The sequence below is a fragment of the Oryctolagus cuniculus genome, chromosome 15 (assembly GCF_964237555.1).
Source record: "Oryctolagus cuniculus chromosome 15, mOryCun1.1, whole genome shotgun sequence".
Taxonomy (NCBI): domain Eukaryota; kingdom Metazoa; phylum Chordata; class Mammalia; order Lagomorpha; family Leporidae; genus Oryctolagus; species Oryctolagus cuniculus.
In genome coordinates, this window is record NC_091446.1 from 66,423,599 (window position 1) to 66,439,078 (window position 15,480).

Genomic DNA, 15,480 nt, shown 5'->3' on the forward strand with positions numbered 1-15,480 from the left:
AGACTGAGGGCGGCCGTTGGTCCCCGGGTCCCGGGCGCGGCCGGCGAGCCCTGGCCTGCTCGGCGCTCCGCGCAAAACGAAACCCAAATGCCCCCAAACCTCAAGAGGGAAATTTAACCCAAAAAAAAAAAAAAAAATACACACACACACAACCCGCTCCTCCCCACCCCTTTCACTTTTGACAAACAGGCTGCTGAGAGAAAACTTAAATAAAAACGGAGTGAGCAAGAGCGAAGAACAGTGTCCGTCCAAAACGTGGAATTCCCCCTTTAAACCTGCGTCCCTGCAGCTGGCGGCCCGTGTGGCGCCTCGGGCCTGGGGAAAATCACAACAAAGCAATCGGGAATTCGGCCGCGGGCCGGGGAAGCGGCCGCGGCGGCCCGGGAACCCACATCTGCCGGAACCGCTCTGTTCTCTCTAACCAAAAAAATAATTAAAAAAAAAAAAAAGGAGAAGTAAAACCTTTTAATACATCAAATATACGGAATTTTAATCTTTAAAGCGATACATTGTCTATTATTTTAGTACATGACGTAAACCTTGTCCCCTTCTCAGCGGGTGGACTTAAAAATTAAAAATAGTTAAGTGTTCCTTTTAAAGAACAAAATAAGGCAAATGAGGTTTTGGAATAGAATTGTTTTTCCTTTTTTTTCCTTCCAGAATACATACCAAAAAATACCCATTCTCTTTCGATGGCATACACCTTAAAAATAATTGCAATTTGAAATCAGAGCTGACAAATTGTGACTTGTTTAGGTTTTTTTTCATTTTTTGTAACAAACATGCATGTAAATTTGTGTTTCAATCAGACATTAAATAAGAACGTACGATACAATCATAGCAATTTTAAAGTAACATTTAAGAGAAGACCTCTAGTCTGGCGGTTTGTTTTTATTTATAATCTACAAGGGATGGGAGGGTTTCTCTTGCACATTTGCACCCTCGAGTTTTAATTTCGTCCCCTCCTCCTCCTCTTTTTATCTTTTCTTTTTTTTACCTACGGAGTTCAAACTAAATAATGCACTTTTGAACCACGGGTCCGCTTGGAGCTAACATAAATAAATACCAGTGTCCACCGGTTGAAGTCCTCAGATGAACACTTTCTCAATTACTTTTTCCTTCCTTTTCTATAAAAAGTCAAATGATTTTTTTCCTTTTTTTTTTTTCCCAACTTTTATAAAGTTTGAGTGGGGAGGTGGGAGGCGGGGGAAGAGGAGTTCCCCACCGGGTCTCGGTCGCCGAGGTGGGGTGGGTGGATGCGGTACACGGGGTTGCCTCTCAGGGCCCCGGGTGTTCCCGCGCGCACGCACACACGCTCACGCGGGGAGTTCGGCAACCTTGGCCGCCTTCGCGCCCCTCCCCCGGCTGCATGCCCTCGCTCACTCGCTCACTCGCTCGCCCTCCCGGCCGCCCTCACTGGTACCCCAGCGCTGAGGCTGTGGTCAGTCTCTGTCCGTAGAGTGCGTAGGGGGAGTAGTAGGGTCCGGTGGCAGCGGGCACTGGCACGGGCGCGCCGGGCGTGGGGAGCGGGCTCTTGGAGTAGGGGTGGTAGCGGCTGCTGAGTCCCAGCGCGTGGTGGGGGCTGCGCAGCGCCAGCGTCCCGGGGCTGCCCGGAGCGCCGGACGTGGGGATGTGCATGTGGCAAGCCATGGCGGCCGCGGCGGCGCTGGCCAGGGACGACGAGCTGGGGTAGCCCGACAACAGTTTGTCTGTCCCGGGGAAGGCCGTGTGGGTCCGCAAGTGGCTCAGCAGCTCTTCCGATGTGGCGAAGCGCTTGTCGCACGGCCCGTTGGCCGACACCCAGTTGCAGATGTGCGGGAGCGGGTCGTTGGGCAGCATGAAGCCATAGGGGTAGAGGGGGTGGCCGGCCAGTGAGGGTGGTGTGGCGCCCGCGGCAGCGGCGGCCGTTAGCGAGGAGTGCACACCGTGCAGCGGGTGCGTGGGGTACACCAGCGGGTATCCGGACTTGAGCGCCGCGGCCGCCGCCGCAGGGTCGTGTGCGCACGAGGCGCTGGCGGCTGCCGCCCCGGCCAGGTGGCTGGCGCAGTGGTAGCTGAGGCAGTACGGGTCCCGGCACAAGCTGGCTGTCATCACGGACGGCGGCGACGCTCCAGCCAACGGGCTTGAGCCAGCCGGCTTGCTGCAGCCCAGCGAGCCGGCCGCGGCCGCCGCCAGCTGTGCGCCCACCAGGCTGCCGGGCTTGGTGGGGTCGAGCGCCACGCCGTGAGGCAGGAACTGAGGCGGGTAGCCGGCATAGGCCCCGGCCAGGCTGCCCGGGTAGGTCATGCCAGCAGGAGGCAGAGGAAACACTGTCTGGCCCGGCTTGTAGGGCGACACTGGCGCCACCAGCCCAGAGCCCAGCACCGAGGAGGAGGCGGGCGCACCGGGGCCGGAGCCTGAGCCGGAGCCCGACGAGCCGCTGCAGTCCGCGCCCAGGGCCTTGGCCCCGGGACCGCCGTCTGCGTGCTGGTTCACGTCCACGTTAACCCCGCCGCCGCAGCTAATCCGGCCGTGCGCCAGCCCCGCGGGTCCCCCTTCGGCCGCTGCGCCCCCAGCGCCCTTGCCGCCGCCGCCGCCACTCGCGTCCGGGTCTTTCTTGTCGTCTTTGCCATCCGGACCGCCCCCGGCCGAGGGCAACAAGCCTCCCGGCGAGCAGGCCGAGGCGCTGGAGCTCGGGCTGCCTGTCCTGGGCGTGAACGGCTGGCAGGTGGCGCTCGGGACCCGGAATCCCGACTTCTCCGCCGAAGTGCCCCCGCCGCCGCCGCCGCCGCCACCACCACCACCACCCCCGCCGCCGCCGCCGCCTCCCGGCTCCTTCTTATCCGAGCCGGGTTTGGAGTACGGTTTGAAACTCGACTTGTCTTCCACGCCGATGTCACTCAGCTTGAGGGGGCCCGACTTGGCGTCCTTGTCGCCGCCGGCGCCGCCGCCAGCACCGCCCGCGCCGCCCCCGTTGGAGGCGACCGAGGAGAGTTTGGACGAGGGCGAGGGGTCGGGCTTCCCAATCTGCGAGCAGGTTTGCGCCAGCAGCGCCAGCGGGCTCTTCTTGGCATCCAGCTGCAGAGTCAGACGGGGAACGGATCACACGGAGAAAGAAGGGGGAAACCTTTAGAATCCTGGCCTCTGGGGTCCAGCCCCCCCCCCCATGCTGCCCGCGCAGATTCCCCCCAGCGACGAGGTGCGGAGCCGGGCGGCACCCCCACACCCACCAACATCCTTGCCCTAGGGACAGGCGGCGGACTCCCACCTCCGGGCAGAAGCTGTCCTGCCCTCTCCTGATGCGAATTGGGTTTTCAAAAAACACTCGCATAAGGTTTCGGGGTGAAAGGCTGGACCCAGGACGATACCCCTCTGCGCGCGCACCTTTGGATTCCTCAGAGCGAGGGCACGGGCGGCTGGAGCCTCGGAGGCTGTGCACGCGCCAGCTCCAGAGGACCCTGGCGCGGCTACTCTGCCACCGGATTCCAGACGCCCGCCGGCCAGCAGCGCAGAGGGTAGGGGCCTGGGTCGCGGTCGGGTCTTTCACACCGAAAGCAGCAGCAAGTTTTGGCCGCCCTGTCCCCTAGCCTTCGCCTGGAACCCAGGGTCCCGCCTCCTGCTCCTTTTCCGCCCCAGTTTGGAGGCGCAGAAGCGCCGTCTTCCCCTCTCCCCGGAGCTGAATCACCACGGACCCCACCCCCACCCTCAGGTCCCGAGAAAGGAAACCCTGCAGGGCGGCAGCCTGGGGAGTGGTCCCCCCCCGCGACCGGAGAGGGTGGGGGTGGGGGGTTCCTTACCTCGATGGGGCTGACGGGCGTGGAGGGCAGGGGCTGCAGGTACTCAGGGTGCAAAATGTGGCCAGTCCTTGCCGTCAGCATCTTCAGCACCTTGATGGGCAGGCGGTTAGCCTGGCGCAGAGGGTCGGAAGGGGGCACGGCGTGCACAAAAGGCTTGGTGGGGCCGGCCGGGGACGAGCCTGGGCCGGGGCCGGAGCTATTTCCAGAGAGCGCGCTGGTCCAGGCAGGGTCTGCGCCTCCGCCGCCGCCGCCGCCGCCGCTGGGCTTACTGCTTCTTAGGGCAGAAAGCGAGGGCGCTGTGCTCATGACCCACCCGCGCGCATGGGAGCAGCGGGGGGAGGGCCCGGGGCTGCGCGCTCGCCCGGGGATCAGGAACCGCAGCCGCAGGAGGAGCCGGCGCGCCGGGCGCCACGAGCCACGGGTCCCGGGCGGCCCACCGCGGAGCCGGCTGGGCTGCGGGTCCGCCTCGGGCTGCGCCCCTGCGCCGGCGCTGCGCTCAGCGATGTGAGCCGCTGCCTGTCCAGCCGGGGCTCTGGCGAGGAAACTCACTTCAAAAGCAGCTGCACCGAGGGGGAGATTAAAGCCTTTGCCGCCTTCCAATCAAATGGGAGCCCGAGGTGATTGGAGGGTCAAGGGGATGTGACGCGTCCCGCGCCGCCGCCGCCGCCGCCGCCAGGACTCTCCGAGCTGGTTTTAATGGGCAGCTCCCTCTTCGCCGCCCTCCTCTGCGTGTCCCCTCCCTCGTTTTCACTCCGAGGACGAGATGGACGTGTATTCTACGTTTGCCATCTGCCGCCTCCCTCTTTTTTTTTTGCCCTCCTCGTCGTCTGTCCTTTCCTCGGCTCGGAAAATTAACCGAAACCTTCTCTTGGAAGCAAGCAGCGGCGATGAGGACCAGTCTGCGGGCGTAGCCAGGAAGGGATCCGGCAGGCGTGTGGACACCAGCCAGATCGTCGGCGCCCGGCGGCGCGCACGGGGCCCGCACACCTGGTGGAACCGAGATCGCGCGCGGCGCGGCCACCCGGGGAAGGAGCCCGGGCGCGAGCGAGTTCGCCCGCCCGCTCTGGTTTCCCGAGACTCGGCGGTGGAGAAACCAGAAGTCACTCAGGCCGCGGAAGCGGTGGCTGCTCATCCCAGCGACGGGCGCCCGGCTCCCCGCCCTCCGCAGCCACGTGACACCCAGGGACCCGCCGATTGGGGCAGGGGCGAGGTCACGTGCTTCCTCTGTTTCACACTCAGTCTGTCCCCCCGCCCCCATTCTTACTCTCCCCTGCCGCCCTCCCCCCGCCCCGCGCCTTCTCTGGGCATCTCCACCCCTCCATCAATTGTCAATGTGCCTCGACCGCAATCAATCAGTTATTTGTCAGCTCTTGTCAATCCGCCCGTGATTTATGTCAGCTTTTGTTGCTGATTACAAGGCGGGTGCGACTTGCAGGGAAAAAGAGGGAGAAGAGAGAGAGAGAGGAAGGAAGAGACCGGGAGGGGACTGGAGGAGGGGGCGAGAGGAGCGGCCTCTAGGGATTGGGGTGGGGGCTGAGAAAAGAAAAAGAGGGGCCCGCCGGGGTGGGGAAGGCGAGGAGTGGAGTGCGCAGGTGCGCCCGGGGCGCCAGGAGGGCGCGCGACACCTCTCCCGGTGGTGGGGGACCCTCGCACCTAGGGGGCTTGGGCCCTAGAGTTTGTAGGGGGCGGGCTGGGCACCGGCGGCGTCTCGCACGGGACAGTTCCCGCCCCGCGTGGGGCGGTGAGGCTGCGGCTGCGTCGCTCGCCCCGCAGTGCCCCGGCGCCCCCTCCCAGACTTCTTTCCACGCCATCAACAAATCCTCGGGGCCTGGGGGTGGGGGTGGCTGGAAGAGCGGGTCCCCCCAACTCTTCGGGCCCCCGGGAATCGTGGCCAGGGTTGCGAGGCTGCGGAGAGGAGGCCCGGCCGCGGGTGCGTGGGCGAGGCTCGTGTCAGGTTCACTCGTGCCCCCCGCCGCAACCGCCTGCCCGCGCATCCCGCGCCCTGCGCCCTCCCGGCGTGCCAGGAGACCGGTTTCCTCGGAGCTCCTCGCTCCAAGGTGTGGGAACGCCGAGCCGGCGTGGAGCTGCGCTGGCAGAGCCGAGGGAAGGCGCGAGCGGGAGGGGCGGCCGCCTGTGGGAACGCGGGTTCTCCCGGGGAAGCGGAGCGGGACCGCCGCGTTCCCCTCGATTTGCACCGTCACTCGGGCTGTCGCGGAGAAGAGCGGCGGCGCTGTGCGTGCCGCCGGCTACCTGGGCCCGGGTGCGGAGAGTGCGCGCACGCCTGTGCCGCTATGAGCGGTGTCCGGAGCCAGTCCCGGGGTCACCTACCTCCAGAAACTCGCAGAAACTGCGAGGGGGCGAGAGGAGGACACACCCCCTTCCTCGGAACGACTTGGAGGACTTTGAGTCTCCCCTCCCCCGCTTTTCCGCCCTGGCTCTTCTTTTGTTGTCAAGTCCTTTTGATAAATGGTGGGGCTGGGAGCGCCGGCAGCCCGGAGCCGCGGGGCGGGGGCCGAGCCGGGACACCAGGTTTCCGCCGGCGCGCACCCGGCGCGGAGCGGGGCACGCGCGGGGGTCGCTCGGCTCCGAGGCCTGCCTGGGGCGCGCTCGCTCGCTCCTGCTCGCCAGCCCACGCCCCCCCCCCTTGTCTCCGGCTCCCACTCCGCACGGGTACCGAGAACTTTCAGGGGGTGAGTTTTAGAATGTTGCTCATAGGCGTTCTTTGCCTGCTTTTTTTTTTTTTTTCTCTCTCGGTTCTTTAGGTTGGTAAACTTTGTGAGATGGTAACTTGACCAAAGCTAATTCGGAGAGAAGGGAGCGAGGCGGTGCGTGGAGGGCCGGTGTGTGTGTGTGTGTGTGTGTGTGTGTGTGCGCGCGCGTGTGTGAGCACACACCTGCATCCAAGAGGGCTTGCTACAACAGGAAGGTTGAGTGGCGAGAAGGTGCGGGACCACCAGCGAGGCCGTGCGGCTGCCACGAATGAGTGACCTGCGGGCGCCGAGTGCCAGGTGCGTTTCTGAGAGCGGGGCAGCACGTCTGCGAAGCCGCTCCTCCCCGGCGGGCGTTAGTGTCTGTCTGTGTCCGGCTATCTAGGTGTTGATCCGGGCCGGCTGCTGGGCTCCTAGCGCCGCGAGTCCGGCCTCCGGCCGCGTGTCGCCTCGGCCTCCCGGCGAGGCCTGGCCACTGCAGGCTGCTGGGGCGGCGGCCAGGGCCGGGGGCGACCGCAAGGTGGGCGCCTCCTTCCGCACCTCCAGCCCACTCTCCGGCACAGTTTGTTCCCTCTCCTCTCATCCCAGCAGCTTCCTTATTACTCCGGGCAGACAGCCCCAGCGCCCAAAGCCTGGGGGGGCAGCGCGGTGACTCCCGCGTCCCTTGGAATGGCCGCGCGCGCCCGTGGGTCCTCATCGTGCTTCGTGGGCACAGGTTGTGGGCCGCGAGCGTTCGCTTGGCTCAAAACTCAGCTCCGAAGGTCCGAGCGCACGGGGGCGCCTGGAGGCCTGCGCGCCCCCGGCTTTCGCGAGGCGCCAGCGTCCGGGCCTGTGCTCCTCCTGCCGGAGGCCAGACCCCCGAAGGCCGCGGGGGCCATGGGGCTGGGGGGGGGGGGCGGGGAATGGTGGTTATTAATCACTTGGCGCTAGGTCTAATGCTTCCAGCCCCCAGCGGCGGTCGGCGTGGATGTCCTGCAGATTTTATTTGCACACAATGGAAATGATTTGTTTTCTCTCAAAAAGGAGTGGGCATGGCAGATATTTGAGGAGGGGGTGGGAGGAGGAGGAAGGGGAGAGAGCTGAGGAAAAAGTTTGAAAATGCCTTGAAGTATTCACTGTCGAGAGGGCTAATCAGTATTGAGGCCGGAGGGCAGGCGGGCCGCCTTTCACCGCCGCTTCCCTTTCATCTCGGGCTCGGCGGAGGCGCTCAATTAAAAGCCTATCAGTTTGTAAGTAAATCAACGCCTATCAGAGTTGTCACATCAAACAAAACGATTATTATTGCAGCCCGCCTCCCCTATTAATCTCCCTCGAAGATAATCCGCCTGACAGGTCAGGCCCGGCGAGCTGGAAAGCCTGGCCCAGAGCGCCCAACCAGCCTGGGGCCGGCGCGCGCCCCCCCCGGGGCCTCCCCACCCTCGAGCCGCCCCGCCCCGCAGTCCTTGGGAGCACGGAGAGAGTGCGCAGGGCCTGCCCCGCCCGGCTGGCCGAGGGGCCTGTGTTCCCGAGGCCGTTGGGGGACCGCTGGGCGCGCCCTCACCGCCTCTCGAGGCCGGGGAGGCGTCCGGCGTGCGGGAGCCGCGGCCTGGCCTGGTCGCGGGACCTCGCCGTTCTTGCGTTCCTCTCCCCTCTCCGCATCTCGATTTCTTCTTTCTCTTTCCCTTCTTTTTGTTTCGACTCCCACTTCTTTCTTGGCCTTTTCATTTTCTCTGCCTTACCCCTCTACCTACTCCAAGGGAATATTGCCCATTCTCGCCCTCGCCTTCAGAATGCCGTGGAAACCACTTCAGGCGCAGGCAGTCTCTGGAGTGGGGGCGTTTTCAGGGCCCGGGCAAGCGTCCCTCAGAGTGTGCATAATTCTCCAAGAACTCATAGCAGAGTGCCCCCTCCCCAAGTCTGTGCTGGTGTAAGGGTTGGGTGCTGTCGGAGGAGAGCCGGACAGGGAGAGGAAGAGGCAGAGAGGGAGAAAGCGCTTAGGGACAGAGATGGCTGAAGGATTCCGGGGAAACGCTTTATTCTGGATGTCATATTTGGCTGGTCTTGGTGTTCCACAGTTGCAACACTACGGACCTCGCTGGACTTTGCAGATTTATGGAGGATCCCCCGGCATCAGGGCCTCCGCGTTGAGTGCGCACAAGGGGTGTCTAATATTTCACAAGTAGAAGCACCCAGATGACTGCTTCTAAGGGCCTCTGGTTGGCATCTCGAAGGCTGGGTGGGGACTAGCTTCGGGACGCTAGCAAAAATCTTGGCCCTTTTCCCGGTGGCCTCCAGCTTCTATCCTTGGGACCCTTGGAATTCAGCTAGACCCTCCCCCAAATCTGTCAACCTAGACAGCCGCTGCCAGAGCCCTGTGGCATCCGAACTGAGGGCTGAGGACTGCCCGCGGGACCCCAGGCCCTGCTACTTTCAGCTCCAGCGTTCTCTTTCTATGCTTGTTGCAGGCCGAGGCTCTGCCAGCAGTCAAGCCAGGGCGGGAGGCCAGGAACACCGAACAGGGCTAACCTAAACTGCAAGGCATACAGGGCTGCAGGACCCGTGGCCCCCTGCATCGGGTTTCCCAAGGCTGCTCTGTTTAAGTCTGCACGCGCCACGACTGACCTCGTAGAAATATTTATTTTCATACCTAGAAATGCCTTATCGATGCACTGGTTCAGTTGTCTGCACGTCTCCTTTTCTTAAACGTCTTCATTTCACCTTTGCCACGCTGCAGACACGGAAACAGCTGTGGATACCTTGCTCCCCACCTCTTGCTTTAGGAAATCACTCACTAGGTGGTTCTTTGGACAGAAGTCTTAGCTTGAGACCAGATGACACTCAGGGGCTGGAAAAAAAAAGACGCTTCTCTAGATTTCCCCCACTAAACTGTATGTGCACACACCGAGAACTTAATATTTTATATCCCCCTGTAGATCTAAACTGTCACTCGTTCCGTTCGGTGCCCTTGAAGCCTGAGCCATCAGTGGGGCGCGCACTGGACGTGGAACTGTTTGTATAATTTTTATCTCCCTGCTCTTATACAGGAGTCTGCATCTAATAAATTCAACCTTGTCATTTTTAGAATCGACGGGATTTCTCTGGCTGTCGTTTGTGTTCCATTTATCCGAATGCTCACAGCTCGCAGGCGTCGGCAGGGGAAACGGCTCCCGGCTCGCGTGTACGCTCACGCCTCGGCCCAGCGCCGGACTCGAGGTGTCGCCTGGTGCCGGGGGCGGCCTCCGCGGGCAGCTGGCTGGGCGGCGCCCCGAGGTCGAGCGGCCTAGCGCCGCCGGGCAGTGCCTGGCAGCTCTCAGCTCTGCGGGGGCCACGGAATCTAGCCGGGCCGGGTCCGCCCGCGGCGAAAACTGAAAGCGAATTCTGCCCCAGACGCAGCCTGAGCCTTCCCCGACGCGAGCTGGCACCGGAGACCTGCCGGCGGCTTTGGAAGGGCAGCGCACCGGGACGAGCGCTTGGGCCGGAGCGAAACGCTGGGGACGGCGCCTCCCGCGCGTCCTTCCTCCGCGGCCCCTGATGGTGAAAGGGGTTCGTCGGCTGCCGGGGACCCCCGGGCTGTGTTCGCAGCAGTAGCACCGGGGACCAGGCGGCCAAAGCAAGCTCTGCCCAGCAGCGACCTCTCGGCGGGGCTGGGTCCAAAAAACCTCGGGACCAGCTCTCCTTCCTTGGATGCGGAGTGGTCAGGAAGCGGCCTAGGTAGCCCCGCCGGCCTAGTTCTCTACTCTCACCTCCAACCAGCGGGTAAATAGCCGCCCGCCGCCGGCGCCGCTAACTTTCTGACGCGCCGCCGCGATCTGCGGGCGAGGCCCGGGCGCAGAGGGGCCCGCAGGCAGCTCCTCGGCGCGCGCGGCCCCAGCCCTGAGAGCGGCTTGTGCGCACGGAGGCCGGAGGTCGAGTGTGGCTCCCGCGCTCCCCCTCGGCCACTCGGATCCTGGGGACCGATCCTTCGACGCCTGCGAGCCGCCACTCCCCCCAGGGAGCTGCAGTCCCGGGGGGCTGGAGCGCGCGCAACGCGCGCCCGCGCCCGTCTCTCGGCGGGGCCTGTCGCGGGGCCGGCCGCGGCGGGTGAGTGATGAGGGCAGAGAAGGGCGCCCATAAATCGCGAGTGTCAGGGCGAAAAACTCTCTTTATTGTCTGCGTGATGGATGGGCCCGGGGACGAGACACCAAATACTTCGTATCGCCTTTAAATGGGAACACATTTTCCGCGGCCATAATTCATGTTTTTTAAATAGAAAGTTTGAAATGTTGCCTATATTTCACCGGCCCTGACATATTTATGAATCGCTCCCTGCATGCAAATATCATTATTTAAAGCGCCGGGGAGAGCGCGCGGGAGGGGGGAGGCTCGGCCCCCGGGGCGTGGGGGTGGCGAACCAGGGGAGTGGCGGCGTAAGGGGGGCAGCTCCCTGAAGGGCAGACGCCGCGACGCGGGGAAGAGCCCGGTCCGGACGCCGCGCGCCCCGGGGCTTCCTTCCCGCCGCCGGAGCCCGCACAGCCGCCCGGGGAAGTTCGCGCGGCAGGGGGCGGTGGACAGCCCCCCCCCCCCCCAGCCGGGAAACCCGGAGAGATTTTTGCGTTCCTTTCGGAGGCGGCCCTGGATCCAAGCTGCAGCCACCTTGTCCAAGAAAGAAGTTAAAAATAAATAAATAAAAAATTAACAAACGCAAGGAATAACAACCCAACATGTTTCGCGTTCTTTGCCATTGTATCGATTTTATTGATTTTCATTCTGCAGACCTGGGGCTATGCGCGTCCGGGCCGGGCGGCTGTCAGAATCCGGTCTCCGCGGGGAGTGGGCGGCGGACGACCCTCGGGTGCCTCGGCCCCAGCCGCCCCAACCCCGCGCCCCCCTGTCCCCGGCAGGGCGAAGCCTGCGCCGGGCTCGGGACCACACGACCCGGCCCTCGAGCTCCCCGGAGTCCGCGTCCGCCACCGCTAAGCCCTGTCAACGCAAGCGCTTGGAGAAAAGCCGGGCACGTGCCGTCGGCCACTGCCCGGCTCGTCCGGCCCACACCTGAGCCCTCACGTGCGGGATTTTACCTGGGCGGTCTCCCGCGGCGCCTGCGGCCGCGCCGAGAACAGAAATGGAAAGGAGTGAGACGGACAGGGAGCCCCACCCGAGAGGGCCAGATGCGCGGACCCAGGACCTCGTCTCCGGACTTAGGTTCCGGAGCTCCGGCCGAACCAGCCGGGGAAGCCGCGCTGAGGGGGGAGAGCCCGGCAGGGGAGGGGCAAAGGGAACCGGCCTCCGGGGGGCGGGGCGAGCCGGGCGGCACTTCCGCCGGGGGCGGGGCTTCGGCGTCCGCGCCGGCCCGCCCCCGGCGCCCAGGCCCCGCCCCCTCAGCCCGCCCGCCGGGCCCCGGCCGCCAAGTCCTAGCCCGAGAGAGTCCTAACCCGCTGAACTCGGGTTTAGCGGGAGGGCGGTGGGCAGTTCTCTTCGCCCCGCTTGGGGCGTCTTTTCCAGTCATGTGAATAAAAGCGTGCGCGCGCTAGCGAGCGGCTCGAGCTCAAACTCTCACGGAAGCCCTGTTCCAGCCTTGGCCATTTTAGGAGCCCTGCGGCTTGCCTGGCCCAGGGGTCCTCACGCCTGGGAGAGCCAGGGAAGCAGTCCGCGCCCACCGGGGTCCCCTCGGGAAGCGGCAGCAGGAAAAGCTAACACTTGTCGGTTGTTTGTTTTGTGCCAGGTACTAAGCACTTGGTGCGAGTTATGTCTTCGCAGCGACTCTCCGAGGTAGGTGCGGCGGACCGCCTGTTCGTCTGATGGAGCACTCAGGGAAGAAGTCGGCCTGGCTTTCCCCACACCCAGTCTTCTGAGCCCCGGGACCCTAGTCTGCTCTCTGGGGCAGCCCTGGTAGCCACACCCACTTGCGGCTGGAGCAGGGGCTGCGTGGGAGGAGGGCAGAGCCGAGAGAGGTGGGCAGCCTCCTGCCGGCTCCCAGCCTAGTGGGACAGCCAGGCCGCGAAGCGTGCCAGCCCCGCCCCCCCCCCCCACACCCACACCCTGGTCCAAGCCCACGCCAGAGCGCAGTTAATTTTAAAAGCAAATCAGACCATGTAGTTGTTCGGCTTAAAAGTCTCTGGTTTGCCATTGGTTGCAAGGCTAAGTTGAGCCTGCACCCCAGGCTTTGGCTGGTGGGTCTTGGCTTGATCTGCCCCAGCTTTCTTTTTTTCTCCTGTCTCCTTCGCCCCCTCGCCCTGAGTTTCCTTACGGTTACTCAAATGTGTTGGCTTTGCTGATGCTCTTCCTCCTACCAGGAATGGCCTCTCTCCCCCTCTCTCTTTGCTCTTTCTCTTCCTTAAGCTTCCGCTCCAGTTGCCTGCACCCTCTCACCTCCTACAGCACTCACCTGTGGCTGGATTTCCCGCAGAGCGTGTTTCCCTCACGGATGCTGAACTCCACAGGGGCTGTTCTCCCCGAAGTGCATGAGGAGAACTGTTGGGTGCCATTGGCTGCTGAATGAATGGCTGTGTGTGGGGTTTGCTGCACTTGGGGGACCTCCAGCAAGTATTCTCTGTGGCCTTGCATTTCAGGGTGTTTTCCATTTAATGGAGAAGGTAACACAAATCCCATGGAAAGACAATAGTTATTTTGAGCCCGTGTATTGTAAAGGTTCAGTAAGCGGGTCCTGGATGAGGCGGGAGCAGAGCAGGATCTTGGGGTTACAGTGGTGTGTTCGGGATCTCAAAGTGTAGGATGTGCTGGTTGACACAACTCAATGGAAAAACCTGCCCCTGCATGGCCACTCCTCTCACCATTTGGGCACAGGTGTCCTACGTAGTACCTTTAGTCTTCAGTGCCATGCTGTTACATTAGAGAGTGGGGGTTTGGGATTGCCCACCCCCCTCCTTTGATGGCCTAGTGTCTGAGTCACCTTCCTGTTTTTTTTGTTGTTGTTTTTTTTTGTTGTTGTTTTTTTTACAGGCAGAGTGGACAGTGAGAGAGAGAGACAGAGAGAAAGGTCTTCCTTTGCCGTTGGTTCACCCTCCAATGGCCGCCACGGCCAGTGCACTGCGGCCGACACACCACGCTGATCCGATGGCAGGAGCCAATACTTATCCTGGTCTCCCATGGGGTGCAGGGCCCAAGGACTTGGGCCATCCTCCACTGCACTCCCTGTCCACAGCAGAGAGCTGGCCTGGAAGAGGGGCAACTGGGACAGAATCCGGTGCCCTGACCGGGGCTAGAACCTGGTGTGCCGGCACCGCAAGGCAGAGGATTAGCCTAGTAAGCCGCGGCGCTGGCTCACCTTCCTGTTTGTTGGGAAGCAGGACCTGCTTCCGACTCCTGAAGCTGAAGGGGCTACATCCTTCTCCCCATCCCTGCCACGGAGGCTGCACCAACAGGACACCCCACCCGGGGCTTGAGCAGGGGTGTGGGGCAGTTTGGAGACCCTTCTTGGCGGACGCAGAGACTGAGAGAGCACAGCAGCATTAGCGAGCCCCATGCAATGCCACTGGCTGTCGAGGGGAAGCAGAGAGGTGCTCAGAGCCGCTGCCATGCCCGCTGTGGTCAGGGCAGCCCCTGGGGCAGTGGCTTCAGCGGACTGCTGCAGTAGCCCCAGCAGCTGCGTATGCATTTGCCAGCTACTGTCAGTTCCTCTCCATTTCCGGTGTTGGTCTCCAGTCTCCTTAGCGGTTCTGTGAGCTTCCTGATAACCCTTTGATCAATTCCTTTTCCGCTGAAGTTAGCCAGAGCCAGTTTCTGTCATTCACAACCAACAATATCAGCTGATAAGCCATAACCTGGCTCTTTGGGTGGCTTCTAAACAGGTCTGATGGTGTTTACTTTGCAGCTTGCCCATGATCCCCTGTGATGGGTACTAATGGGGAACCCATCAACAGACAGCTTTGCTGAATATCTCCAACCCAGCTGGGTAAAACGGAACAATTCAGTGAAGGGAATTAGTCGTGCAGAATTGTGTGAGTGAATCCTACTTGATGGTTTTACAGAATGCCTCGTGTGCCCTGGTCACTGCTCTGTGTGGCTTCACAATGTTGCCTGATTCACCTCTTCCCAAAAAAAAAATGATTATCCATTTCTGGTCTGCGAATGTGCAGACTTTCTCCCCTTTACTTCCATCCCTCTCCCCCAGCATGCCTGGATGGCACTCACAATGTCTGATGAAGGTTTCCAAAGCATTAAAGGACACACTGTCAAGATCGCCCACCTTAGGTGACAATCAACTCTCATTCTTCTCAGCAGAGCTTAAGAGCTTAAGTGTTTGGTACCTTGGGGTGCTAAAAAAAAAATCTTTGTGCAATGCAATCAGTGGCGCAGGAACACCTCCAGGTGGTGGCTTGGAGCATCTGGGGCTTTGTGTGAGTACAGCAGTGGCATCAGGGGAGAGTACAAGGTTTTTCTGACTCTGCACCCTGGCTAAGATGCTTCATAGCTACTGGCTCCTTTTCTTTCCCTCCAAGCTTTTCCAAAGCAGTTATCACATCTTTGTACTTTCATTCCCTGCATAGTTTCTCTGTGCATCAGTGATAATAAATATTGGGTCTATGAATATGTTTCCACAGATTTGCCTTTCTTAGCGCTTACCTTTGGTGCTAAACTAACTGTCTCCCAGGGACCCCGTCAGTCACACAGTTCTTCAGGCCACATTCGCATACTACTCACCAGGTTGCATAGGGAGGGCCAGAGGCCTTGCATTCTCAGTCTTCCCACTTGCTTCTTCAGAAGCAAAAAGGGCCTGTGTGACACCCACCGGCGGTGGCTCAACTCCTTCAGCAGGGATGAGAAGTGGTGATGGGGGCCTGACCCCGGGGAAGGGTCTGCAAGGTTCAGGGCTGGAGGGGGTGGAGAACAGGATTTAGAGCTGGGGTATGGTTTTAGAGCCCTGGCCTCCTTCCCCTTGATGGCAATTAGCCCTCAGGTCCTGTTGACTGACTCTGCCTTGGAAATGGGAGTTCCTGGGCCCTCATGGAATGGCTGAGTGAGCCGCTTCCTGTGGACTCCAAGTGCAAAAGGAGTTGGTAAACATGCCAGAATGAGGC

At 61.9% G+C, this 15,480-nt stretch overlaps 2 protein-coding genes across 2 annotated transcripts; one reads left to right on the forward strand and one right to left on the reverse strand.

Moving 5' to 3' along the window:
• Positions 1-463: 463 nt before the first annotated feature.
• ZNF503 (zinc finger protein 503) lies at positions 464-4,455 on the reverse strand. Its single transcript, XM_008269924.4, has 2 exons — positions 3,777-4,455; positions 464-3,057 (listed from the first exon to the last, which is right to left on the reverse strand). The coding sequence occupies exons 1-2, from the start codon at positions 4,080-4,082 to the stop codon at positions 1,414-1,416; spliced, it is 1,950 nt and encodes a 649-aa protein (XP_008268146.2). The 5' UTR covers positions 4,083-4,455; the 3' UTR covers positions 464-1,413.
• An 84-nt stretch (positions 4,456-4,539) lies between these two features.
• On the forward strand, positions 4,540-11,690 carry LOC108178441 (translation initiation factor IF-2). The gene is made up of 3 exons (XM_070057149.1): positions 4,540-5,109; positions 5,434-6,466; positions 9,546-11,690. Exons 1-3 carry the CDS (start codon positions 4,540-4,542, stop codon positions 9,830-9,832), a joined length of 1,890 nt encoding a protein of 629 aa, XP_069913250.1. The 3' UTR covers positions 9,833-11,690.
• The last annotated feature ends 3,790 nt before the right edge of the window (positions 11,691-15,480 follow it).

Excerpts from the sequence above, each read along its gene's own strand:
- ZNF503 (XM_008269924.4), bottom strand. The coding sequence starts at position 4,082 with ATGAGCACAGCGCCCTCGCTTTCTGCCCTAAGAAGCAGTAAGCCCAGC. Across the intron at positions 3,058-3,776 it reads CGCCCGTCAGCCCCATCGAG|CTGGATGCCAAGAAGAGCCC; the intron begins GTAAGGAACCCC and ends CTGACTCTGCAG.
- LOC108178441 (XM_070057149.1), top strand. The coding sequence starts at position 4,540 with ATGGACGTGTATTCTACGTTTGCCATCTGCCGCCTCCCTCTTTTTTTT. Across the intron at positions 5,110-5,433 it reads CCCCTCCATCAATTGTCAAT|GGGGCTTGGGCCCTAGAGTT; the intron begins GTGCCTCGACCG and ends CCTCGCACCTAG. Across the intron at positions 6,467-9,545 it reads GTACCGAGAACTTTCAGGGG|AATCGACGGGATTTCTCTGG; the intron begins GTGAGTTTTAGA and ends TGTCATTTTTAG.